Source organism: Calypte anna, chromosome 3 (genome assembly GCF_003957555.1).
Source record: "Calypte anna isolate BGI_N300 chromosome 3, bCalAnn1_v1.p, whole genome shotgun sequence".
NCBI classification, from domain to species: Eukaryota; Metazoa; Chordata; class Aves; order Apodiformes; family Trochilidae; genus Calypte; species Calypte anna.
The window spans coordinates 34816915-34841338 of NC_044246.1; the positions used below are offsets into that span (position 1 = coordinate 34816915).

Genomic DNA, 24424 nt, shown 5'->3' on the forward strand with positions numbered 1-24424 from the left:
CTGTAACTGCCACCAACCACTCTATCCAGCACTCCATTGAGCTGAGAATTAAAAAACTTTCCAAAGTGGGGGAATCCACAACTTCCTCTGGGAGACCACTCCAATGTCTGACTGTCCTCATGGTGAAAACTTTACCTCTTGTTTCTAATCAGAATCTCCCCAGGAGCAACTTGTGCTCATTACCCCTTGTCTTATCCACACAACTCATTGTAAACAGGGAGTCTCCATCTTCTTTGTCCCACCCTTTAAAGTACTGGAACATTGTAATATAGTCTCTTTTTACCCCCCTCTTCTCAAGGCTTAACAAACCCAGTTTTCTCAGCCTCACCTCATATGGCAGGTCCTCTGATCATCCTTGTGGTCATTCTCTGGACTCTCTTTAGACTGTCTGCATCCTTTCCACCAAGCGAGACCAAAATTGAATGCGATACTCCAGATGTACTTACCTACTTTGGAGCATTCGTGACCTATGAGTTATCAGCTTTATATTTGACTCAACTATTAAGGACTTTATTTAAAAGGCCTTTACATTCCAAGGTAAATATCCCTCTATTTTGGTATTTGATCACAATATGCTTTCTGAATTATTTAGCTTGCCCTCTTGAAAGGCAAAATATTTCAAGAGTCACGAAACATTCTTGATTGACAAAATATACAGGCAGGTCACAAAGTAAGCAATTCTCCAGCCACAAAGCTGTGTTTTCGCAAGTTCCCATGAAATTATCTCTTTACCTAGAAGGCATCATTAAAAGTGTTCAGAAAAATAGAATTAAAAAAAAAAAAAGTAAAAATTATTCTAAAGGCAGGAGTTGAAAAGTTTTTAATAACTCACCCAGAACAGAAAATTCACATCATTGCCATTTGAAGTCATGACAATAATAAAGCTATACTCATAAAACCAGCACATAAAATATTTCACTCTATAAACCCTTCTAATTGCTTTTTTTTTTTTTTTTAATCGAAGAAACAAAACTGAGAGTTGCCAATCAAATACTAATAAGCTAGAGCTCTAGGTGCTGAAAAAAAAGAAAAAAAGAAAAGTTGCAGACCTCAAAAGAGACTAGGTCAGGACTTTCAGGGTAGAATGAATTGGAGAGGTACTTGGTGCAGACAGGGTGAACATATTTAGATAAAAAAGCATCAAGAATTTGACAACAGTGAAGCAAACAAAGGGAAATACTATCACTTGAACCAAAACTGTTGCAAATGTCTGAAATTTTCCATGGGAAGCATATAACATCACAATGACAAAGACAGCTCTGGACAGGCAACTATTATTCTGCTGTTTTTTCACAGTAATCACCTCAAAACTTTGAAACATTCACTTTAAAAGAGGGAGAATAAACACTGGGGGTCGGAGGGGGAAACACTCATTTTAACAGAATTAAATAGAAACAGGTAGAAAAGATGTAAGCCAATAGGGAAGAAATTAAGTATTTCAGTTGTTATTTTAATCCGATCAGGGTGGCCTCCATAAAGGTTTCTACAAAGGTGTCTTAGGAGACACTGCTGGTGGCACAGCTTCTGTCACCTAAAACACAGCAATGTCTTTCGAAAGCTTACATATTAAAACCAGATGTATATATATGATTTATTTTTTAAAGCTGCATAGACTAAAAAACTGAAGGCAGAGATCAGAACATATAAGTGCTCCCGGAGAGGAGAAAATGCACAGATTTGGTTCTAAAACAGGCTTACTGAAAGGCAAAACCTCAACCCATGCAAAATCCTTTGTCTCTGCACCAGTCATATAAGGCAGAATGAATCCTGAGCAAGTAGGATGGTGGTGAGCAGGAGGAGAACCACCCCAGCATTCAACCAATATGTGAAATCAACATTGGACAACTTCAAACGATAACAGGACTTTCTCTGCCACCTCATATAATAAGGATGTGTAGTGGTAGGATGAGGGATAATATTTTAAACTGGAAGAGGGTAGATTTAGATCAGATGTTGGGAAGAATATCTTTACTATGAGGGTGGTGAGACACTGGAACAGGTTGTCCAGGGAAGCTGCAGATGCCTCCTCTCTGAAAGTGTTCAAAGTCAGGTTGGATGGGGCTTTGAGCAACCCAATCCAGAGGGAGGTGTCCCTGTTCATGGCAGGGGAGCTGGAACTATATGACTTTAAGGTCCTTTCCAACCCAAGCCATTCTACAATTCTCTGGTTTCTGCTATTATTTAGATGACGATACTTTTTTACAAACCATTGCCTTCATGCTTACTGTACTAACTGGTATCCCAAACTAAGCTTAAGGAAAGTATACTACCATGAAAGTAGCAAGAAAGGCTTAAATATAAAAAAACCCACCATGACATTAGGTGAAGACCAAGAGTTATTTTTTAAAAAAGGAACATAAAAAAATGTCCCAACAAGGAAGGAAGGTTCCAACCATTACTGCCCAAAATAATCTTGCCTTCTAAACTTCCTTATTCCCAATAACAATGTAATTCTTGATTGTTCTTCTCCCTCAGGTCCTGAAATGCATCCACCAGGAGACAAAGTTTTCTCCAGTGCAATTTTACAGAAATCTTGTTCTGTGGTATTTAGAATCATAGAATCATAGAATTGGCTGGGTTGGAAGGGACCTCAGAGATCATCAAGTCCAACCCTTTTACCACCGTTGTGGTTGCTAGACTATGGCACTGAGTGCCACATCCAGTCTCTTTTTAAATATCTCCAGGGACGGAGAATCCACTACTTCCCTGGGCAGCCCATTCCAATGTCTGATCACCCTTTCCGTAAAGAAATTCTTTCAATATCCAACCTAAATTTCCCCTGGCACAACTTAAGGCCATGCCCTCTTGTCTTGTTGAAAGTTGTCTGACAAAAGAGCCCAACCCCCACCTGGCTACAACCTCCTTTCAGGTAGTTGTAGACAGCGATGAGGTCTCCCCTGAGCCTCCTCTTCTCCAGGCTGAACAGCCCCAGCTCCCTCAGCCTCTCCTCATAGGGTCTATGCTCGAGTCCCTTCACCAGCCTGGTTGCCCTCCTTTGGACCTGCTCCAGGACGTCAATCTCCTTCCTGAACTGGGGGGCCCAGAACTGGACACAGTACTTGAGGTGTGGCCTCACCAGCGCTGAGTACAGGGGCAGAATCCCTTCCCTGGACCTGCTAGCAATGCTGTTCCGGATACAGGCCAGGATGCCATTGGCTTTCTTGGCCACCTGGGCACACTGCTGGCTCATGTTCAGCTTCCTGTCAATCCAGACTCCCAGGTCCCTTTCTGCCTGGCTGCTCCCAGCCACTCTGTCCCCAGCCTGTAGTGCTGCATGGGGTTGTTGTGGCCAAAGTGCAGGACCCGGCACTTGGCCGTGTTAAACCTCATCCTGTTGGAATCAGCCCAACTCTCCAGTCTGTCCAGGTCCCTCTGCAGAGCCCTCCTGCCTTCCAGTTGATCGACACTCCCCCCCAGCTTAGTGTCGTCTGCGAATTTGCTGATGATGGACTCAATCCCCTCATCTAGATCATCAATGAAGATATTGAACAGAACCGGGCCCAACACTGATCCCTGAGGGACACCACTAGTGACCGGCTGCCAACTGGATGCAGCCCCATTCAGCACCACTCTCTGGGCACCTTTGTTCCTGACTCTCAAAATTCTGACATTCTGACCTAACCCTGACAAGGCAAGTGACTAGGGAATAAAATCTTAGCAAGGGGCAACTGAAAAGAAAAAAAGCCAAACCTGAATAAGCCTTTGCTGTTCTGTTGGTATATTTAGCCACTACTCATGTTAAGCTTAGTGTAAATGACATGCACTTGAGCACTCAAGAGGTTTTCAGAATCAGCCTTTCACTGGCATCTGCTTATATGCATGGTAAGAAAATCAAGCTAAAAGAACTGTGAAATGTAATGTTAAAAACACAGCTTTAAAAAATAACTGATAATAGGTCCTTTTACCTGTATGATATTTTTCACTCATGTGGTAAACAATAAGATAGATGTCAGTAAATTCTAAGTGGAAAAATTTCTTTTAAGATTAACTTTTTAAACGAAATAAGCTGCTCAAGATGATAAACACATAATAAATGTGTTATTTAACATTAGTATTTACAATCAAGGACAATACTATATTGACCATTCTGCTTCATACTGGATTTAAAAAAAATCTTATAATATAATTCAACTATATAACTGCTTACTGCACACATAAAGCATCCAAGTTTTTCTTTTAAAAATAAGAAATAACTTAAAGACACTTGTAGGTGTCAGAAGTGTTCTTTTTTTTCCTTAACAAATCTATTTTTCCTTTTGTCCTAAAGAAAAAAAAATTCAGAATCTTTATGGAATCCAATACACATTGCAGGTAGAACAAGGACAAGGGAAGAAAGAACTTCAAAGGATATTCTCCTGGCTTCCTTAGGAGCTTAACACAATCTTATGAATCCCATGCAATGAAAAAATAACATTTTTAGAATGAAAAAGAACAAATTAAAGGGGAAAAGAACTGGAACTCATAGTAACAGTAACCTATTTTTTGATCAGCAACTAGAATCTGAAGCACTTTTATGCAACACATTTTAAAATGCCTAAAATACCATCCATCACACTAAGAAATATTCATTTTCATCAGAAATATTGTAACATGTTTTACTACTAGCGTTAATACTTTAACCCTTAGATAAATATCTAAATTCCAAATATTATATAATGTATTTTCTAGAAAACATTAAGCTCAGATATGGCATGATCAAAAAATATAAATATCCTTGAAAACAAGGGGTCATTACAAGGCACTAGAGTAAACAGCATAAAGCATATTTAATACATCTTTTTGTATGCATACAGATTAGCACAGATTATCAGAAAGAATGACAAATGGTAAAGGAAAGACCATATCCAGTGACACTCTGGCTATACACATTTTCAGGAAAAACTGTCTTATTCTCACCCCCGCAAAAGTTTGAAAAATCACTATTAGATCTACTTGCTGTGACAAAATCTGTTATAAATTACACCTCACACAGACTCAGTAAAGATATTCCATGACTATTTTTCAGATATGAGAATATCTCTCAGTCAAGGCTGAGCCTAGATGAGCCTCGTCCCTAACTGAGCAAAGCACATACACCTGCATTTAAATCCTATTGATTCTGATAGGATTATTCAGATGCAGTAAGCTAAATACAGGCTTAAATGATTATTGAGCTGATACTATGATTCAGGTCTAAATGTTCTGCAGAACCCCAAATAAGCAGAGAGACACTACCAGCACAAAAAGGGGACCTCTTTAGAAGTATTTTATTTCTAGTAATAGCAAACATTGTAGTACGCAAAAGACAAGAAAAACAAAGAAAAAGAGAGAAAAGTATTTCTCAGTAGATGCAATTCCTGTCCTCTTTAAGAATAGGGAAATGCACATCAACCAAAGCATATTTCATGAATATGAAACAGGTGTTCCAATCATGTGGCACACGTGCAAGGAACAGCATGGAGATCACATATCTACCAAAGTAAATATCAGTCTTCCTGCTTACTTCTTGGACCTGATACAGACTTTTGTACTGATGAATGTACAGATGTTATTTCTAGGCCACTTTTCATCATTGAGAGGCCATGTAGAACAGGAGAGGTGCCTGAGGATGGAAGGATGACTGATGTCACTCCACTTTTCAAAGAGGGCAAGGAGGACACAGGGAACTACAGGTTGGTTAATCTCATCTCTGTCCTCGGTAAAGTGTTGCAAAAAATCATCTGGACATCATGACAAAATATGTGAGGTATAGATGGAAGGAATACCGCATCCAGTTCTGGGCTCCCCAGTCCAAGAGAGAGGGAACTGCTGGAGAGAGTCCAGCAGAGGGCAAAGAAGATTGGAGCATCTCATGAGGAAAGGCTGAGAGAGCTGAGACTCTTTAGCCTGGAGAAGGCTGAGAGGAGACCTTCTTAATGTCTGCAAGTATCTGATGGGTGGGTGCAAGGAAGATGGGGACAGACTTCTTGGTGGTTCCCAGTGACAGGATGAGGGGCGATTGGCACAAGCTGGAACACAGGAAGTTCCATTTAAATATAAAACTTCTTTACTATTAGGGTGATAAGGCACTGGAACAGGATGCCCAGGGAGGTTGTGGAGTCCCCTGCTCTGGACGCACACAAAACCTTCTTGCACATAGGTCTGTGTAATGTGCTCTAGGTAATCCTGCTTTAGTGGGAGAGTTGGAGGAGATGATCTCTGGAAGTCCCTTCCAACTCCAGCAGTTCTGTGAATCATTTATTCAAAACTCTATTTAATACTTCAGTACTTTCTATGAATTGAAATTTAAAATAAAAGTGAGAGTTTTTAAGGCACCAAATACCCTAAAGAATGAAAAGGAAAGAATAAACCGTTACCTAGTTTTCCTTTAAAAAAAATTTTTATAGACTTGAAGGAAAATTAAATCTCTCTTGCAGGGTACTTACACGTCCTTACTGACATTTAAGTCTCAAGAGTCAAAAATATCAGCACGACTTTGAGAGGGGTCCTGTTCAGTGATGTTTTGAGTGAGTGGGTCATTGACTCAGTAATGATCTTGCATTGCTGATGTACCAAGGGAGTTTTGTCAATGACCCTGATGAGAACAATATGATATTCTCAATGTTAAGCTTAATATTTTTCCTCTCTGCTGTGATGCATTTAGTGTTGTGATGGTCTACAAATAGCTAAAATACACGCTAAAGTTTTAAGGGGTCTATATATGTTTTGCAATACTCCAAAGAAACCCTGATAAAATCTCATCTAAACTTGGACCATTCATCATGAGGTTAAAAATGTGTCAACTTTTTGTCAGTTTGTCAAAGAGGAAATACAGGACAATTTCTTAGGGTCTACTTAGGTCTAGTAGACCTAAGTATATACATATATATACTACACATATATAGTACATGCATATACGTACAGATCTCTACATATATACACCTAAGATGCATATATATCACGCAAATACTGTCTGACAGGTTTGGTGGCTCTCTGTGACAGAGACATAATAGTGGATAAGTTAAGAGCAAACTATGTCAACTACCTGGACTTGTGCAAAGAAAGCATTTCACAGTTCTGCACAGAACATCCTTGTCTCTAAATTGGAGAGACATGGACTTGACAGATGGACTACTCAGTGGGTAAGGAATTGGCTGGATGGCTGCACTCTCACAGAGGTACTGTCAATGACCTGATGTCCAACTGGAGACCAGTGACAAGAGACACTTCTCAGGGGTTGGTACTGGGACAAGTGCTGTTTAAGATCTTGGATCAGCAGCATGGACAGTTTGCTGATGGCACCAAGCTGTATTTTTTTAAGAAATGGAATAGTAAAGGACAATCATCCCCCTTACTGAGAGCTTACTGCTAAGGGTAGTATCTAGATTTCAGATTGCTTGCAGTATAACACAGGTGTTAGCAGAGAGAGTTAATTAACCACTAGATCTATATCAGGAATTACAAACCACATGTGAACAATTTATCAGGTTAAAGTCAACCAAGGGCTAAAACAAACATTCAAACAAGCCCCAACAAGAAAACCTACAAAAGGCCTCCTCTCTCCATTCGCACTTCTCATTGTGGGATAAGCTATTACCATGTATAAACAAAAAAAAAAAAATTATGAAAAGATTACAAAAAAGATGAGATGAATGGCTGAAAGCACCTGAGTCATGCTCCTATACTGACAGACCTCAACAGGATGAAAAAAGGAGCTGACAGTAACCTCCTGATGTTCAATGAAGGGAGTAATAAAGTCCTGTGCCTGAGGAAGAAAAATCCCAGGCACCAGTATATGATGGGGCTGATTATACAGAAATTAGCCTTGCTAATTGGGTATTATGGAGTACACCAGGTTGAGTATGAGACAGCAATGTGGCCTTGTAACACTGTGAGGGTGACCAAGCACCAAAAAGGTCGTCCAGAGAGGTTTTGGATCTCCATCCTTGAAGATATTCCAAATTTATCTGGAAATGGTCCAGGCAATCTACTCTTAGTGACCCTGCATGAGCAGGCAGGCTAGATCAGATGACCTCCAGAGGTCCCTTCCAACCTCAAACAACCAGCACTTTTGTTCATTTTATGAAATCCAGACTATTCCAGGAAAATTCATCCCATGTCAAAGGTGCTCAAACTGTTGAGATGTGTCAAGTGGTTCTCCTTTAATTTCAGATATCAGTAATTTCCCCTCTAAAAAGAAATTCAATATAGAAAAAGCATTTTTCTGGTTTTATTTTTATCTATTTTTGCAGTCAACTGAGAGCTGTAACGCCTTTGCTCTCTACAAATACTTTCTGAATTGCCACTAATGACAATACATTTATGTGCCTGCTTAAAAATAATTAAAATGTCAAAATAGTAATTTTATTAAATGAAACACTAGAAGAAAGAGGATAAAGTATAACAAAAAAATTCAGTGTTATGAAGGTCATGTTATTGAATTCAGAGTCCCAGGTTCTGCAGCAAGTTTTCTGAACACAGACACTCTTGTAAAAAGACGACACAGTGTTTTTGACACAGCCATAATAGAATATCTAAATTCAGAAACAAGAAATGAATTACTCTGCCTCTGACCAAGAAACTCCTTGAAGCCTTTTAGAGGACAGCAGCAGGTCACATAGTCTGTGCTTATTTATGCCAATCTGAACAGCTCATACTGGGAAGAAGCCTATTAAAGTACTACTTTACTTACGTATAGTAAGCACATGAACTGGGACAAAATTCCTGTGCCTGTATTACCAATCAGGAACATTGCAGTCTTGATTTTCTTCTCATTGACACCTTTGAAAAATGCCAGGATTTGTAATATCAAATAAACTCAAACATCAAAAGCTACACAAATGATGCCTATATTTCCTAAAGATTTTTTTAGCTATTATTTATTTGTGTATTAGATGGAGTATGTAGAAGTTATTGCATAAAAATGGAAAAAACACCAGAGCTGAGTGTAGAGTGTATCCCTTTAGTATTCTGTACTCGGAGCAGTCTGCCTGCTTTTCAAAGGCACTACTTAGTTTAAGTTTAGCTAATCATAACTCTCTTTATCTTTTCATCTTCTTACTGTGCCAAATTTTATGACATTGTACTACTAATAAAACAAACCAAAATATCTGAGTAGATGAAGAAGATACTAACCACACCTGACAGATAGAGCACTTTGTCTTTAAAACATGAAAGAGGGGTTGTAATAGGGTAATTCATAAAAGCTGTAGCACAGAAATTAAATAAAGAGAAAAGTACTACAGATTGCCATAAGACAGAATCACCTAATAGAATTAAAGACAAAGGAATGACCATTAGAGTCTATGAGATAGTCTAAGTACCCCTCAAGGGCCTGTACATGCTTCATTGCTTTATGTGAAGCTTTGCTTCCTTTAGAGCACAATCTTGATAATCAGTTCTCAAGGTCATAGCTGAATGCAAGAGAAAGAGGCTATGCACCTTTAGAATTTTTGCATATTTCTACAAAAATTACAGTTCTGTTTATGTGAAAATAATATACAGTTATGCAGTACAGAAGTCTAAACCATGGAAACATGTATGCCCATTGACATCCAAAAACCAAACCCAAATCTGCAACTGTTTGCAGAATCAAGTCTAAAGGGTCACATGAGAAATGCCCAATGTGTCTGCACGCCCATCACAAGGCTTCCAGGTGGCAGGAAATATTAATAAATTCATATAATCATTAGAAATAATGCTGAAGTTGAGGCAAAATGCACCCACCATGGGAATGTCTCATTTGAATTCAAATCTGGGCAACTACAGGATAGGCAGGATGGTGTGAAGAATGGCCATAGATTTAGCTGGGCTCTCCCCTTCCTTCCTTGCTCAGCTTCCTCTTCCATTAAAGGAGCAGGTAAGAGAAGGGAGACAGATGAGAGGGCACAGAAAGGAGGAAACTGCAAATCTAAACAGTTATTCTGTTTCTTCACTGATCCTGGGACAGCACAGCCATGCAGAGACTTTGAGGAGGCCTACATTTTGCTAAGTAAACCCTAATGAATCATTAGATATCAATATGTGACCAGACAGCACTAAAAGTAGATTGTTGACCATAAGGGTCTTAGAAGACAATATAGGCTTTATAAAAAAATGTGTAATAATTATAAATCAATAAAAAAGCAGACAAAAAAACCCAAACCAGAACAACTTTGGCATTCACACCTGTAGGACCTAATAGTGACCAGTTAATTACAATTATTCTCCACTAGCCATAGAGATCACAACTACTTATTAGTCACAATGCTTACTTGAAAGTTCCTCTACCTCTAGGGATCATGATATGTACCTTTCAAAGAAGGTGAAGAAATAAAACCTTTCAAGAAATATCAGTTTGATTTAATATGTACTACAGGATTTTTATTTCTTTTTAAAAGGAATCTTTTAAAACAGTACTAGTTTCTCAGATACAAATACAGAATTATGTCGCCACAATACTGTAACAACTACTTTGGATGAAATTATGGATGCATTTGAAGTGCTAGACAGAAAAAGAGCTATTTCTTGAAAATGCATTGAGAGAAGTCTTTAAAAACACTTTTTTCCTCTCTCCTTATTTTGGCATTTGACTTTAAGCACATGATTACATTACAAATGCATTGAACTGAATAAGTGACTTACTGAAGCTGTTGTAACTTTATGGAACCAGACTGAACCATACTGCACCTCCACTCTCACCACATGCTTCCTAATCAGGACATGATCTGATTCTTTTTCAGGTACACATACCAAAAAGTGAATAAATATAACCTTTTTTTTTTTTTTGTCAGAAAGTTTAGTGCAAGTCAGCCAGTTTTGAGGCTCTGTTGGGAACAAAGGCACAGTCTTGCTCATGAGTATAGTTCAAGAGGGACATCAGCACTGTCAATCCATTTGCAAGAACAGGTTGGCTAAATTTGAAGAGATAACATCTCTGGGTGCAGTCAGCTTTGCTGTTCAGTGTACCTCAAGGGGCTGGTCCTGGTTTTCTTGGCAGCTATTTGTGTAATACTGCCTTTTGTGATCACAGAGAATGTACCTTATGGGAAGATGTTTGACTGGGTTTTTTTGTTGCCGAGAACAAAACAACAAGAAGAACGAACTTAATTTTGCAATTTGAAAAATGCCAATTGTAATTGCAATTTGCATGCCAAAAGAGTACTGTCTCTGGTTTTTATTTTACCAGAAATATGGGCAGATTCATCTCCTATCTGTATAGAGTGGAATAAAAAATGTGCAGTTTCAGGGGGGAAAACATTTTAAAAAGCAATTAATTTCAAATAACTGAAGATCACTTATAGAGAAGAAAGCAAGACAAAGAAAGAAACAAATGCTTATGTATTTGTATATGTATGCATAAGTACCATAAAAAAATTAATCAAAGCTCCATTTTGCTGTACATGAAGGAGTACATGCACCTAAAGTGATACAGAAATAAAACTGACTCAGAGGATGTGTTTTCTGAAAGTTTATAGCTGTAGAAAAACTCTTGAGGAGGCTCTGAAATCCTTACAAAAAGTAGCAGCATTTATAGTAACTTGTGTGTTTCACGGAGTCGGCATAATTGTTTTTTCTACTATTTCAATCACTATTCACTAACACTGAACTCTTTCATTAGGATTTCCAGTCACTGTTCATCTCCAGAGATACACTATAAAATAGGTCTTTTCTGCAACAGAAAGTTATACCAGTGTAACTGGAAAGATTATATATTTTTAAAAATTTTTTGATAAACAAATGTATGGGTTTTCTTCCTGTCCACTATGTTTTCCATGTACAGTGATGAGGAATTACTTTAAAATAAATTAAAATTTACATTTCAAGGGAAAATAAAAGACTTGCCATAGGAGTTTCTACCAATATAAAACCACATTTTAATTGATGCCATTTTGCTCGTAGTATTCCTACACCAACTTGATAGTGAAACTATCACTGTCATTTACTAACTTCTACTGGGAAAATTATCATTCCTTTAAAGGACTCTATTTTCATGAGTCTTCAAAAGTTTGCAGGCAGCTCCCTTAATGTATCACAGACCTTGCCTGAACTCAACAAAAAACCCCCTATGATTTATTTCTTGTCATTTTCAAACTACATTGCAAATCAGCATCTTTTTGCACCAAGTTCATAACAGTTATTTATCAACAATTTTAACTTGACTCTGTGTTTCAGCTTTCACCAAGGGATTGAAATAACTTTCATTGTTCCTCTGTGACCTTGCCCTGGAATTTTCCTTTCTCAAGAAAATTTAGTTGTGTTGCTATCTGAGTAGGTAATGAACTTCTCTGTGGTGTAAATGCCAGCCATTTCTTCCACATGGACTTTATTTTTCCCTTTCCAATTTTTGCTAAATTACAATAGCAAGAGTTTGCCAGTACTGCTATAGAAGATGTCATTGATCTTGCTATGATATTTGACTCAAAAGCACCCTAGAAAAAATGAGCCACAGTGGTCAGTGAAATGTTCATACTCCTTTTTTCTCTAAAGAGCTTTATAAAGTTAAACATATTTTTTTTTTCTGCGTATCTAAAGCTACAGTTACATTCGTTCTTGTAGATTTCATCCAAGACACAGGAGCCTAAAAGGTATACTCAATTCAAAATGCAAATATGAACAAATTTATGACTTTCTGTCAGGAAGATATTTACTTTGTTTCTTCCATGTTGAACAATGGCTGTAAAAAGTCATCTTCCAAAAATTAGGTTTTAATGGATTTATTTTTCAGAATTTTTTAAATTTTTATAGGAGTGGTTAGGAATTTACTTATTTTTATTTGACTTCTGCTTCAATAACAGCCTGTACTGTCTACATCTTTTTCAGTTGTCTGCATCTTCTCAGTTTATTTTGTCCTAATGGAATGCACTTTTTTCCTAATCAACAATTCACACTAATAGACAAAAAATTTCTCAAAACTAAACTCAATTAGAGGCTGATTAGAAGTAACTAAAATAATTCCTGTTCCATATATGTTTTCTTTTTTACTCTAGCCACAGAAAATAAATAATAATAATAATAATAATAATAATAATAATAATAAAGAGTTGGATAAAACAAACTGGGAAAATTAAATTGAAAAGATGTATTGTATAATATAAACAATATATAACAGAGTAAAATGGGAAGCAGAGCATCATTCTTCACAAAATCAGCTGGTTAGAGAAATAAATGAATATACTCATGTTTAAAAGAGAGGTTAGTTTTTTCATGTATGTCTTAATCCATGTGTACATATAAATTTCTGCGCTTATATACAGAACTAAGATACAATGCTTTACCCTGAACTATATTCAAAAAGAATTTTCACACAATAAAGATGTAATTTCTCTATACTTCATTGCCAAAGAACATTTCTCTGTCTCTCATGTTCTATCAATGATTCACTAATGACACATTGGGTGTTAGTTACTAAATGTCAATTCACAAAAACATTAAAGTAGTGACATTTTTATTAAAAGGCAAACTTCTCATTGTTGCACTTGATTTGCTGAAATTTTCTTCAGCTGTCATATACTCACATTCAATTGCTCATTATTGCCTATTTTTAAAATATAAAAGAAAGTCAGACAGAGGAAAATAGTCCAGCAGCTCTCAGATTACTGAAATGCAAGATTAGCCAAAAGGGCAGATGCTCAGCAGACAACAGCTGAAGTTCCTCCACAAAACTTCCCCATAATCATTCAGTTGAGAGCTGAAAAGAACACCTTTCTGCAATCTATTCACCTTCTTGCTTCAGACAAGTCTCTGCTGAGATCATTAGGTTTGCTAATCTGTTTCATGTGTGATGGTGAGTTTTTAAAATGCAGATATCTGTCCAAAGACAACTCAACTGTGACCTCCAATAACACTGCTCACAGGTCACTGTACTGCAGTCAAATGGTGATAATATTCATCTAGCAGTAACCTTGCCGGCAGCAAAAATAACCAAAGATGAAAACTCTCTTTTGTGTGAAGGAATTAATTTTTAAAAAGAATGAAAAGTCGCAAACACCTGAACTTACATCTATGACAGAAAAGGCATCCTGTGTGATTGTAAGTTCAAAAATTCTCTTTGAGCAGCACTTCACAAACATCTGCCACTCTAGACACTGCAAATGATTCCGTTTAGATTTACACTTACAGCACTTGCACAAAAAATATGTTCAGTAGCTAACATTTTTCATTGCATTTTTCATGCAAGTAGCCACACTCTTGGTCTTCCTCAACATATTTTGGAACTAAAGCCCACCAAATTTTGCACATTATTTACTTGGATACCTAACACATTTCAGTTTTAAAACTATTAATTCATTAATTCCAAACTAATAATCTTTGTGCCTTGCAACATTCATTAAACAGCTCAGTGTTAATCATGCCTTAAGTAAGACTGGCAGAGAAGCTACATCTAATATGAAGTCCACTGATAACATTTAGCAGGCTTTGGGTGAAACTTAGAATGAGAAATTAAATTTATGATTTGTATTGGATCTTATATGAATCTGGAGATTCACAGTACTGAAACAAATTAAATCAGAAATAAATTACACATATAAATGTAAAAAAAAAACCACCGCAGGTAGTCAAGACATTCCCTTCCATTTGTCCTTCCTCTCAACTGTACACTAACACATATGTCAAGCAAACAAAGGATTAAAGTAGAAAAAATTCTGCACCATAACGAAGGGAAAGCAGACAACTTTTATTCTCACAGATGTAGAAAAAAGTAGTTCATGCTTTAAGTTTAGCAAAGGAGAGAAGTGAGGTTGCACAGAATCTTCCTCACTTGTCCCCAGCCAGCAAATGACACATAACAATATAATAATACAACAGATTCACCAGTCTATTCTTTTCTTCACATATCTGTAGAAGCTGAAAGCTGTCTCACTGAGATGCAACTGCAGTGCAGATCTTAATAGATTCAGAGGCAAAACTACAAAAATTGCAATGCTGTCCTGTCACTGCCACAGGGGTTGGCTATACATTAGCAATGGCAATTCAATGGAAAGGTTAAGGCAGCCAACTTTCCTGCACAAAGTACATCTTCTAAAAGACCACAGTACAACTGCTTGCATCTAAAGCCCATGGTGTGTGCCACTAACAAAATGAAGGTCACATACTGGCGTTATTAGATTGTGTTCATGCTTCTAAATACCAACAAAAAGTGCCAACAAAATGCTTTCTCTGTACACATTTGTTTGTATCAGAAATCAAATATTACAGCTGTAAAATTCTATTTTCTTCAGGCTACCTTACTGGGCAAAAAAAAAAACAAAAAACCCAAAACTCTAAACCAATTAGTAACAGTTCTTAGTTGATATTTAATTTCCTACTTTAAATAAGTGATTCTTAAGAAATCCCATTAATTTGAGAAGCATTAGGAGAGAAAGCAGCACACATTGTCCCTAATGGTCATAGTACTTAGACAAAGTAGATTTAATTCTTAATGTAATCTTCTCCCACCTCCTATGTCTCTTTGAAATACTTAAGGTATATAAAGACAATAGAATGTAAAAGGCAGAGATTTGGAGCAGAGATCACATTATCAACAGAAGTCACAGAGGGGGAAAATGTACTTTAAAAAAGATGAGCTAAATATAGATTTAATAACTTGCTTCAATTATAATGGCCCAGGGAGTAATTTTAGGATCCCATACCCCACAATTGGAGAGAAATAGTAGTTATAGGTACAGAATACAGTGCTATTTACTCTTCTGAAAAAAAAACGTCACATGAGCAACATCTTTTAATGGGCATAATCTTGATTTTGATCTCAGAAGGAAACAAAAGGCCCTTGGTAAAATGATGTGTATTTTAAAGATTTTGAATACCATATCAGACCTGCTACTGCATACACTTTTTGTCATGTTCACTGTTATATTCTTGTATTGATATTCTTTTCTGGGTTTTGTTTGTTTTTGTTTTTTTTTTTATTAGGGGTTTTGTTTGGTTGGTTTTGGGTTTGTTTTATTTTTTAATCCAAACTCCATTAAAACCATCTGTTTCCAGAAAGAAAAACAGGTAAGGCAAATTACTTCAGACATTTCTGAACAATCTTTCAAACTGCAATAGGAGAAATATTTTACTTCAAAGCAAAGTTAATGCACAGTATGGGGCAGCATGTAGTAGTCAGTAAGGAACTTGGCACACCTTCAACATTAATAATAATGTCATAAAGATCAAGCCCAGAATATTATATTACAAAAATCCCAAATCCCCATAATAACCTGGGAGAGTTGCTCTTCCCTTTGCAGGTAGAATCCCACAGGTAAAATCCACTACTGAAAATCATCATACATACATTTACTGAAAATCAAATTATTCTAGTCCTTACAGATTTGGAAATATGACCCCATAAAAATGAAGTTTATGAGTCTCAGCCCTGACTGTAGAGTAATGTAATGAGTGAGTAGAAGTGAGGGGGGATGGCACAAATTGCTGCTGCAAATATTTTGTGAGCTCTACTTAAGAAAAAAAATTAAGAATGAAAAAAAACCCATGTTCAATTAAGAGCTAGTGAGAAACTTAGGAGACTCAAAGTAGTCCCACCAGAACCAGATTAACACAGAGGTAGGGCTAAGAACATTCAGAGTCATTCTTTGTTTTTTCACTGGAGAAAACAGCTATCTACTGAATTTCTAACAGGACTTCTTATAAAGTCCCTTTAAGTCTTTCCCTCCAAATACTGACCTTCTCCAAAACTCTCCTCTGCCTAAGGAGTCTAATGTGACCACAGTGCAAATTGATTTAACTGAAAAGAACTATGACAAAGACCTTACACCACAATTACACTTGAAGAACATCTTGTATATGCATTTACGACTTGTACCACTAATAAAATTAAGCTCTTCCTTCAACTGTAGTATTAGAACGTCCAAAGAAAAACTTATTAAAAGACTCCATTGCCTAAACAAAACATTTTTTTCTCCAAGATTGTGAAGCAGGGGATTATTTGATTAAAAAAAAAAAAACATAATACAAAAGCAAATACTTATCTTTCCAGATAACTCCTTCTACCTATTAAGTAGTAGCAAGCCCTACGTGTCTTTTACACTTATCTGTATCTGCCAGAAGCTAAAAATAACTATGCCTTTAGGAATTGTACCCTACCTTGGTGAAAGATGACGTGAGGCACTTCGATTCTGCACATTTTATTTTTGCACTGCCTAACACTGTTCTTATTCCTGAGCCTGATTTATGGGTACCCTGGGGTACTCCTAACCCCTTTTTGATGTTATTTCTACTGGAAACAGTTGACAAAAGCAGACCTTCCCTTGAGGACTGCACAGTTTTAGTATTTGTTTCAACTTTCAGACGTTTGCTTAACCTATTAAGAGCTTCTTCCAAAACATAAAAGAGCAACACAGCACCTTCTGAGTGCTACAGAAAAAAATAATGCATAAGGGATGCCAATTCATGCTAACTCTGTTGTATATAAGCAGGATAAATTGGAGAGCATTACACTGCATGGTAAATACTCTATGGATTTTGCATAACCCTAGAAGGCTCTACAGCTCTGAAGTATTTCACTCTATTGGTCAGAGCTGCATGAAAATATTCCTATCAAATATAAATCCAAGGCAAATGGAAAGTGTGCCTAAGTAAACTTGATAATAAAAATTTGCTACTGCAGTCAGCCAAATCATTCTTGCCCGGTGAACTGTTAGAAGAGACAGGAGAATTAGCCACTTCAAGTAGTTCAGTCTTCACCCTTGCTACAAAATGAAAGTATTAATTTGACAGAGCCTAACATTTGGCATTTAACCTGTACCTAGGAGCCAGTTCTGTAAATAGGCCACAGAGGATATTCCCAAAAAAAGCTCTTCCAAGAAGACACAACATGTGAAACAGAACAGAGCTCAAGTGTCCCTTGCAACTTATCTCTTTTGACCAACAACTATAATTCCTCTCTTTAGTACAGATTTTCACAAATGGAATGGTGCTACTTGCACTAAGGCAGAGTCAAGGTACAATAGTTTCATGTTAGTTAACCATAAAAGAGAGGAAGGACTGAAATAATACTGCTTACTTCCTGCTGACTCCATCTAGTGCAGTTCCACAGATGTATACAAAAGACATTGCTCATGGATGGGAGGAAATAAATGAGGAGGTGTGCAGGAGAACTTAGGTCACTCAGAAAATCCTATGAAGTATACAGTAAGGCAGAAGAGAGAATATCCTCTTCATCATTTCACTGCATCACACAAGGAATGAGAGAGGAAACCTTCACCTATAGCTCTAGGAAGTATGAGAAGTCAAATTCTGGCTACATAAATGTATTAGTTCATTTACAACCTTTAGAACTTCAAGAAGACTACCAGAGTACTCTCCTGCTCACTCTTGGTATAACTCATTTGACTGCCTCCTGCTAAACAATTAATTCAATGGACTGCCAGACATACTGGGTCAGAAGAGTATTCCCCTGATGTCTTCAAAATTGAAGGGTCTACAACTCCTCTCTTGGCTGTTTTTATAATATCAGCCACCTAATCCTCATCTCATGTCACAGGCTTCAGAGATCTTGCTATAATTAAATAAAATCTGTTAGACATTCATAAAACTAGACAGAATCTGCATTATGTAAAAGGTATCTCTATAGGGCTATTTATAAAAAACTGAATCTCAATGAAAAACAAAAAGAAATCTGAAAGATTTATGATGTGTATGATGTGCATGAATCAAAGAACCTGTTGTCCTCATCATGGAAAGATAACCAGGGATTGCTCACCCCACGTCAGCTGCTCGGGCACCCAAATCCTATCCTGTTTCTTAAGGTATTCAGAACTTCTACAAACTTTTAGGCATAAAATACTTCAGGACCCCCTAAAGGCACTTCAGAAAGGTTTCTCTGACCTAGAAAGATGTGAACAGCATGAGGCCAACAGCAAGGATTCTCCCTTAACTGTTTAGAGTAGAAATCCAATAAGCTTATTCAAAATTAAATATTCATAGATTGTGGGCTGAGCTAAAAAGTTTTCTGAAACTTAAGTCTCCCATTGTGATCTGATGCCTTAATTTCAGTTATTGAGAATTAATATGTATTTGCGACATGTCAATAAACAGTTCCAAGAAACAAGTAAAGTTTAAGTAGTCAATAGGTGATCCGTGGAAAGAGCTGAACAAGGCAAATGTAAAAATTAAAGTCTTATGTCTTTATCTCCTTTGGGATTTTGCCATAAAACAGAGGATAAAAACTACAGCTTCACCACCATGGGTGAGTAGGTCTGTACTGAGCATACCAATTGAGGAAAATGTCAACATATCCATTTCAAATATGACTGAAATAAGCATTACCAGTTATCAAGCCTAAGTAAGCATATTTATGGCTGAATATTCTTCCCCTTTCTTCTTGTGAAAAGAAAACTGGGCTCAGAATGGAAACTTCATACTATCCTTAACTACAGAGAGGTTAAGACTGTTGCATACCTAAACAGCAAGGACAAGCCATCCAAGTAATTCAGCATATAGTGACTGCAAGGTAGTCTCTGAAAGAGACACATGTCAATGCTGTAAATGTGTATATGCAAAATCTTTTCTTTTCAGTGCACAATTATCTTCTAATTTCAAACCAAGACTCATTTTTTTCAGCCAAATACTGTTCAGCAACCCATCAGCTGCTATCAATGCACTAGCACACAAGCACAATGTCAAACACTTATACATGGTGTGTGATATAGTCAGAAAAACAATCTATTATTTTCAATAGGAAGTTTACTTCGAGGAATGCAGCATTTCTTCCCTAAAAAGCTATCTCCTGACAGTTTCATTCACACTTCCTAGTATCTTACAATATTTTTCTAAATTCTTTCTTTTATTGCAAATTGCAGACCAATCAATAGCAACACTTAGGGTATATAATGCAGTGTTATTAGCTTCGAGGTTCCATCTCAAAACACCTCCTAATCTGCACATAAATGCATTGCAGGTAATTCTTCACAACAATGGTAGCTACCTTTCTTGGGTGATTAGTTTTTAACTTATGCATTTGCAAATAATGTTATTCTCGAATGTATGTGCCCAAATAGCATGAGGTAAAATAAATTACAGTATTTAAAACCGCAAGAAAAAAACCTAAGAGAACAGATGCATCATAGGAATTTTTGCTTTGATTTATATAAAACCACCAAAAAATTCCTTTCTGCAGGAACAGTTTGTCTCCCTCAAAGTCATATTTTATTCAATGGATAGGAAATACAGATTAGGAATAAAGTCTACACATTTATGGCACTATCTTGAGGTTGTAGTTAGAACTTACGCAATAAGATTTCCACCTGTAATTCAACTAAGGTACTAAAACATAAATTCTATTCTTAACAGCAAAGCAAAGCAAAGCAAAGCACACTTCTGAAAATGTGGGCCAGCTTCCACCCCAGTATGAGGGAAAAAAATGTTTGAAAAGGAAAACCAGCAGAGAAAAACAGGTTTCTGAAAGTGATAAGTACTCTGAAGCACTGAGACTGTGCATCTCTGACACTTCCCGTTGTACTTACCTAATATCGGTGCATGTTATACAAGGGATACAGCGACTGTTTGTTGTAACGAGGTACAAAGCCACAGATGTTTCACTGTCAGTGGTTGGGTGTGCTCCACATTTAAAGTAAAACTCCTGAAATATTGAAGAAGAGATAAGGAGAAGATTACATACCCACCGCTCATGTCCTCCCTTTATCTTAGGCTAACCGGCACTTGAGACAACAGACAAATCACCACTGCCAACCGAAGAGGAGGACAATCATTAGGAATGGTTGACAGGGAATTGCTTGCAAAAACAGCAGTGTAAGTGTGTATTTTGTTATTTTGTTTGGTGACTTCTATGGCAAAGAAGATCTCTACCTGTGTGCTAATTTGATATCTGCGTTATACATTCTGTGATTTTCTGGGTTTATAAAAAAAAAACAAAACAAAACACACACAACTTGATCCAAGTATAATCATCGAAGGCAGAATAGTAAGCAGTGTCTCTATGCATTGGTATTTCCACATATTTTTTTTTACAGATGTTACAATTTTCATAACACACAATTTTATATCTAAATTAGTAGTTTGGCCATGCTTTTGAAATGTTGTAAATCTATTGTCTTGGGTTAGGACAGCAGTGTTTTAGGAGTAGAGGAGGCCATAGAGGGGGTTCCTGTGAGATGCTGCTGGAAGCTCCCATAAGAGGGACCCCATCATGGATCAGGGGAAGAATGTGAGGAGTCCTCCCCCTGAGGAGGAAAGAGCATCAGAAACACCGTGTGAGGAACTGACCCTAAACCCCCCTCTGCCCCTCTCCTGTGCCCTGAGGGGGAGGCAGCAGGGAAGGGATCCGGGACTGGGAAGAAGGGAGGGATATGAGGGGAGAAGGTATTAAGAATGCACGTTTTCTCTTTCTCCTTTGTCCTGGTTTGGGCCAGGATAAAGGTGGTTTTCTGTTTCTGTACTTTTGCTTTTAGCTAAGTCTCTTGTAAGTAGTTGCACTTGCTAAATTAACAGTAAGTTTCTCATGCAGTGTATGTGTTCCAAGGATTGATAACACTTGATGTTTATAGTTCCAGCCAGAGACTGGTATGCAGAGCCAAGGACACTGTTCCGCTCTGAGGGAAAACATTTTACCCTCCAGAAGGAGTAAAGAGGTCCCACCTGAACCCTCCTTTAGGGAGGAACGGACAAGATAGATGCCAGAATTGACCAAACAGAGTATTCCATCCCATATACGTCACACTCAGTATAAATTTGAGGCATCACGTGGGCCGAGCCAGATCTTTTCCTGCTTCCCTTCCTTCACCCGGCATCCTGGAAGGATCCTGTCTGTTCATCTGCCTGTGGTCCTGATCCGTGCCAGCCCATATCTGTGTGTTCCTGCCTCCGGTTCCCGACTGCTGCCGACTCCAGGAGTCCAGCCTGGACTTTCCCAGGGCTGCCCTACAGCCTCGGTGGTGACGTGAGAGTTATTGGGGGAAAGGGGGAGGAATGTGCTTTCTATTTTCCTGTACATTTGTATATATTTAGTAATTTTACCTATTTATCATTACTGTTTCATTAAAGTGTGTAGTTTAGTTTCCAACCCATAAGTCTCTCTCCCTTATTCTCTCTCCTTTCTCTATCAAGGAGAGAGAGAGATTAATAGAGAGCGTCTGTTATTCGGTTTAATTGCCGGGCCAGTGTTAAACCGTGACATCCTTGTAGATTAAATTAGTTCCTTTTTCTTCCTAAGTTGAACCTGTCTGGTTTTTGCCTCTTACTGTAATTGGGGAATGCAAACCTCCCCATCCTTGTCTGGATTAAGGAGCCTTTGGGTGGGTTTTCTCCTCCCTGTGCCACAGCCGGGGTGAGGTGTGAGCAAGCAGAGGCCTGGTTTGCATTGGCTGGGCCTAAACTGTTACAATTTTACCAACATATTAAACAAAAACTGTAACTCTCCTGGGACACATAATACATTTGCAATGATGTATTATATAGCGTTTGAATTAAGTTCCTTTATTCCATACCACTCTCTATAGCTTCTTAGACTGCTTTCATTAGCAAAGTACTTTTCAGACAACTTTGTGTTTTGTTCGCTTTTCCAGCGCACCCCAGGGAAAGCCATACTAACCATGCTGAGCTTTGATAAGGTTTTGTTACAAGAGATTGTTTTAAATTTCAAAATCCATTTATGCATATGTAAATAAAAGCAGTCTGAAGACATGTGCTTTGCATCAGGAGCCACAAAGGACAGTTTCCATTTTCCTTGCCTTTTTGAGACCTTTTTCCAGTATGAAATTGTGGAGGTTTGTAACAAAAACATTAAGACTAGTACAAATTAAGAGTGATTTGGAAATAAGACTGTAAAAGCATCAGAAGAAATTATGAGAAGGCGGCCTAAAAGAATGACAGATGCTGATGGTATCAATATATTAAGATCACAGATGAATCTCAAGACAACCAGAAATGGGGAGAAAAAACAAAGGAAAAAAATTGTGAAAAAAAGTTAAACCTTGCATGGGCAGGGACACCTCCCAGTAGACCAGGTCCCTCATAGCCCCATCCAACCTGGCCTTGAATACTTCCAGGGAACAGACAGCCACAGTTTCCTTGGGCAACCTGTTCCAATGTCTCATCACCCTCACAGGAAAGAATTTCTTCCTAATGTCTAATTAAATCTTTCCTCTTTCAGTAAGAAACCATTTCCCCCTTGTCCTCTCACTACACACCCATGTCAAAAGCCCTACTCCAGCTTTCTTGCAGGGCCCCATCAGATATTGGAAGGCTGCTACAAGGTCACCTCAGAGCCTCCTTTTCTCCAGGCTGAACAACCCCAACTTCTTTAGCCTCTCTTCATAGGGGAGGTGTTCCAGCCCTCTGAGCATTTTAGTGTCTCTCCCTCTGGACACTTTCTAGGAGCTCTGTGTCCTTCTTATGCTGGGGACTCCAGAACTGGACACAGCACTCCAGGTGGGGTCTCACAAGAGCAGAGTAGAGGGGGAGAATCTCCTCCCTCAACAGGCTGTCTGTGCTTCTTTTGATGCAGTACAGGACACTTCATAAGATCTGTAATGTGACTTTATTTTCAACCTTTAAGAATTTATTCATTAATTTTCTTATTATTTGCTAATCTGCATGGTCCTTGCATTTTCTTTGCCCTTTAATTTTGATGTTACTTTTGCTTGAATTGAACAGTAAGAAGGACTTATTTCAATGCAGGAAAAATCTTGAAAATATCTCCTTGCTTCAGGAAATCTGCATAGAACTAAGAGAACACTGACTAACTCACTATTCCAGAACAGATAAACCATGGCCAAGGAAACAAAAAGAAAAATATTTTTTTATAACATTACTCTTCCATTATAACAAAAGTTTATTTGCATCACAAGGAAAAAATAGAGTAATAAAGGCAGAAAGCTCTAGAACACTTGAAATAAGCTTTTTTCTTTTAAGCTAAATAAACTAAATTTTTTAGAATAGCATTGGTTTGATGATTCTAATTGCTTTTGGTAATACCTCACAATGACTTTAAGTTTCTCTCAATGAGAGCTGTTCAATGAAGATAGAAAGGAAATGAAGCTATATATCTCATTTCATACATTAAGATGTATAGAATATTGTCTACAAGTCAGATAAAGGAAAAAAAAAACCAACGGGGCAGAAGGGGGGAGTCAAATCTTGTGCTACATTCTCAAAATACTCCCTCTATAGCAAAAAAATATTTCTCTATACCTCTAATTTGTCTGCCCAAAAACTGCTAAAAGAAAATTCCTCTACTAATTATATTTATGATGTGCTTTGGTGTGGCTGAATGGAGAACATTATGGAAAGTGAAAATATTATTTGAAATAATGAAAGAAAATATTGCTACTCTCCAAGCTATTCACTGAAAAACTTCCTGCTTCAGTAAACTGCAATTAAAGAAATAGCAAATCTTAGTATTTATGCAAGCAAGACAGAAGGCTCCATAAAATTATTTAAAATTAAAAATTATTTAAAAATCCCTCAAGATTACACGTCAAGTATTATTTTTTTAAAGAGATCTTCAAGAATAAACAAAAACATTTAT

General features: G+C 37.5%; 1 protein-coding gene across 2 annotated transcripts in view; it reads right to left on the reverse strand.

Moving 5' to 3' along the window:
* Positions 1–24424, reverse strand: part of PRKN (parkin RBR E3 ubiquitin protein ligase) — a 710558-nt gene that overhangs the window by 333820 nt on the left and 352314 nt on the right. For both annotated transcript variants that reach the window (XM_030448441.1, XM_030448442.1), the window contains exon 6: positions 20403–20518. In XM_030448441.1, the coding sequence (XP_030304301.1) occupies positions 20403–20518 (116 nt within the window). The remainder of the gene's footprint in view (positions 1–20402; positions 20519–24424) is intronic.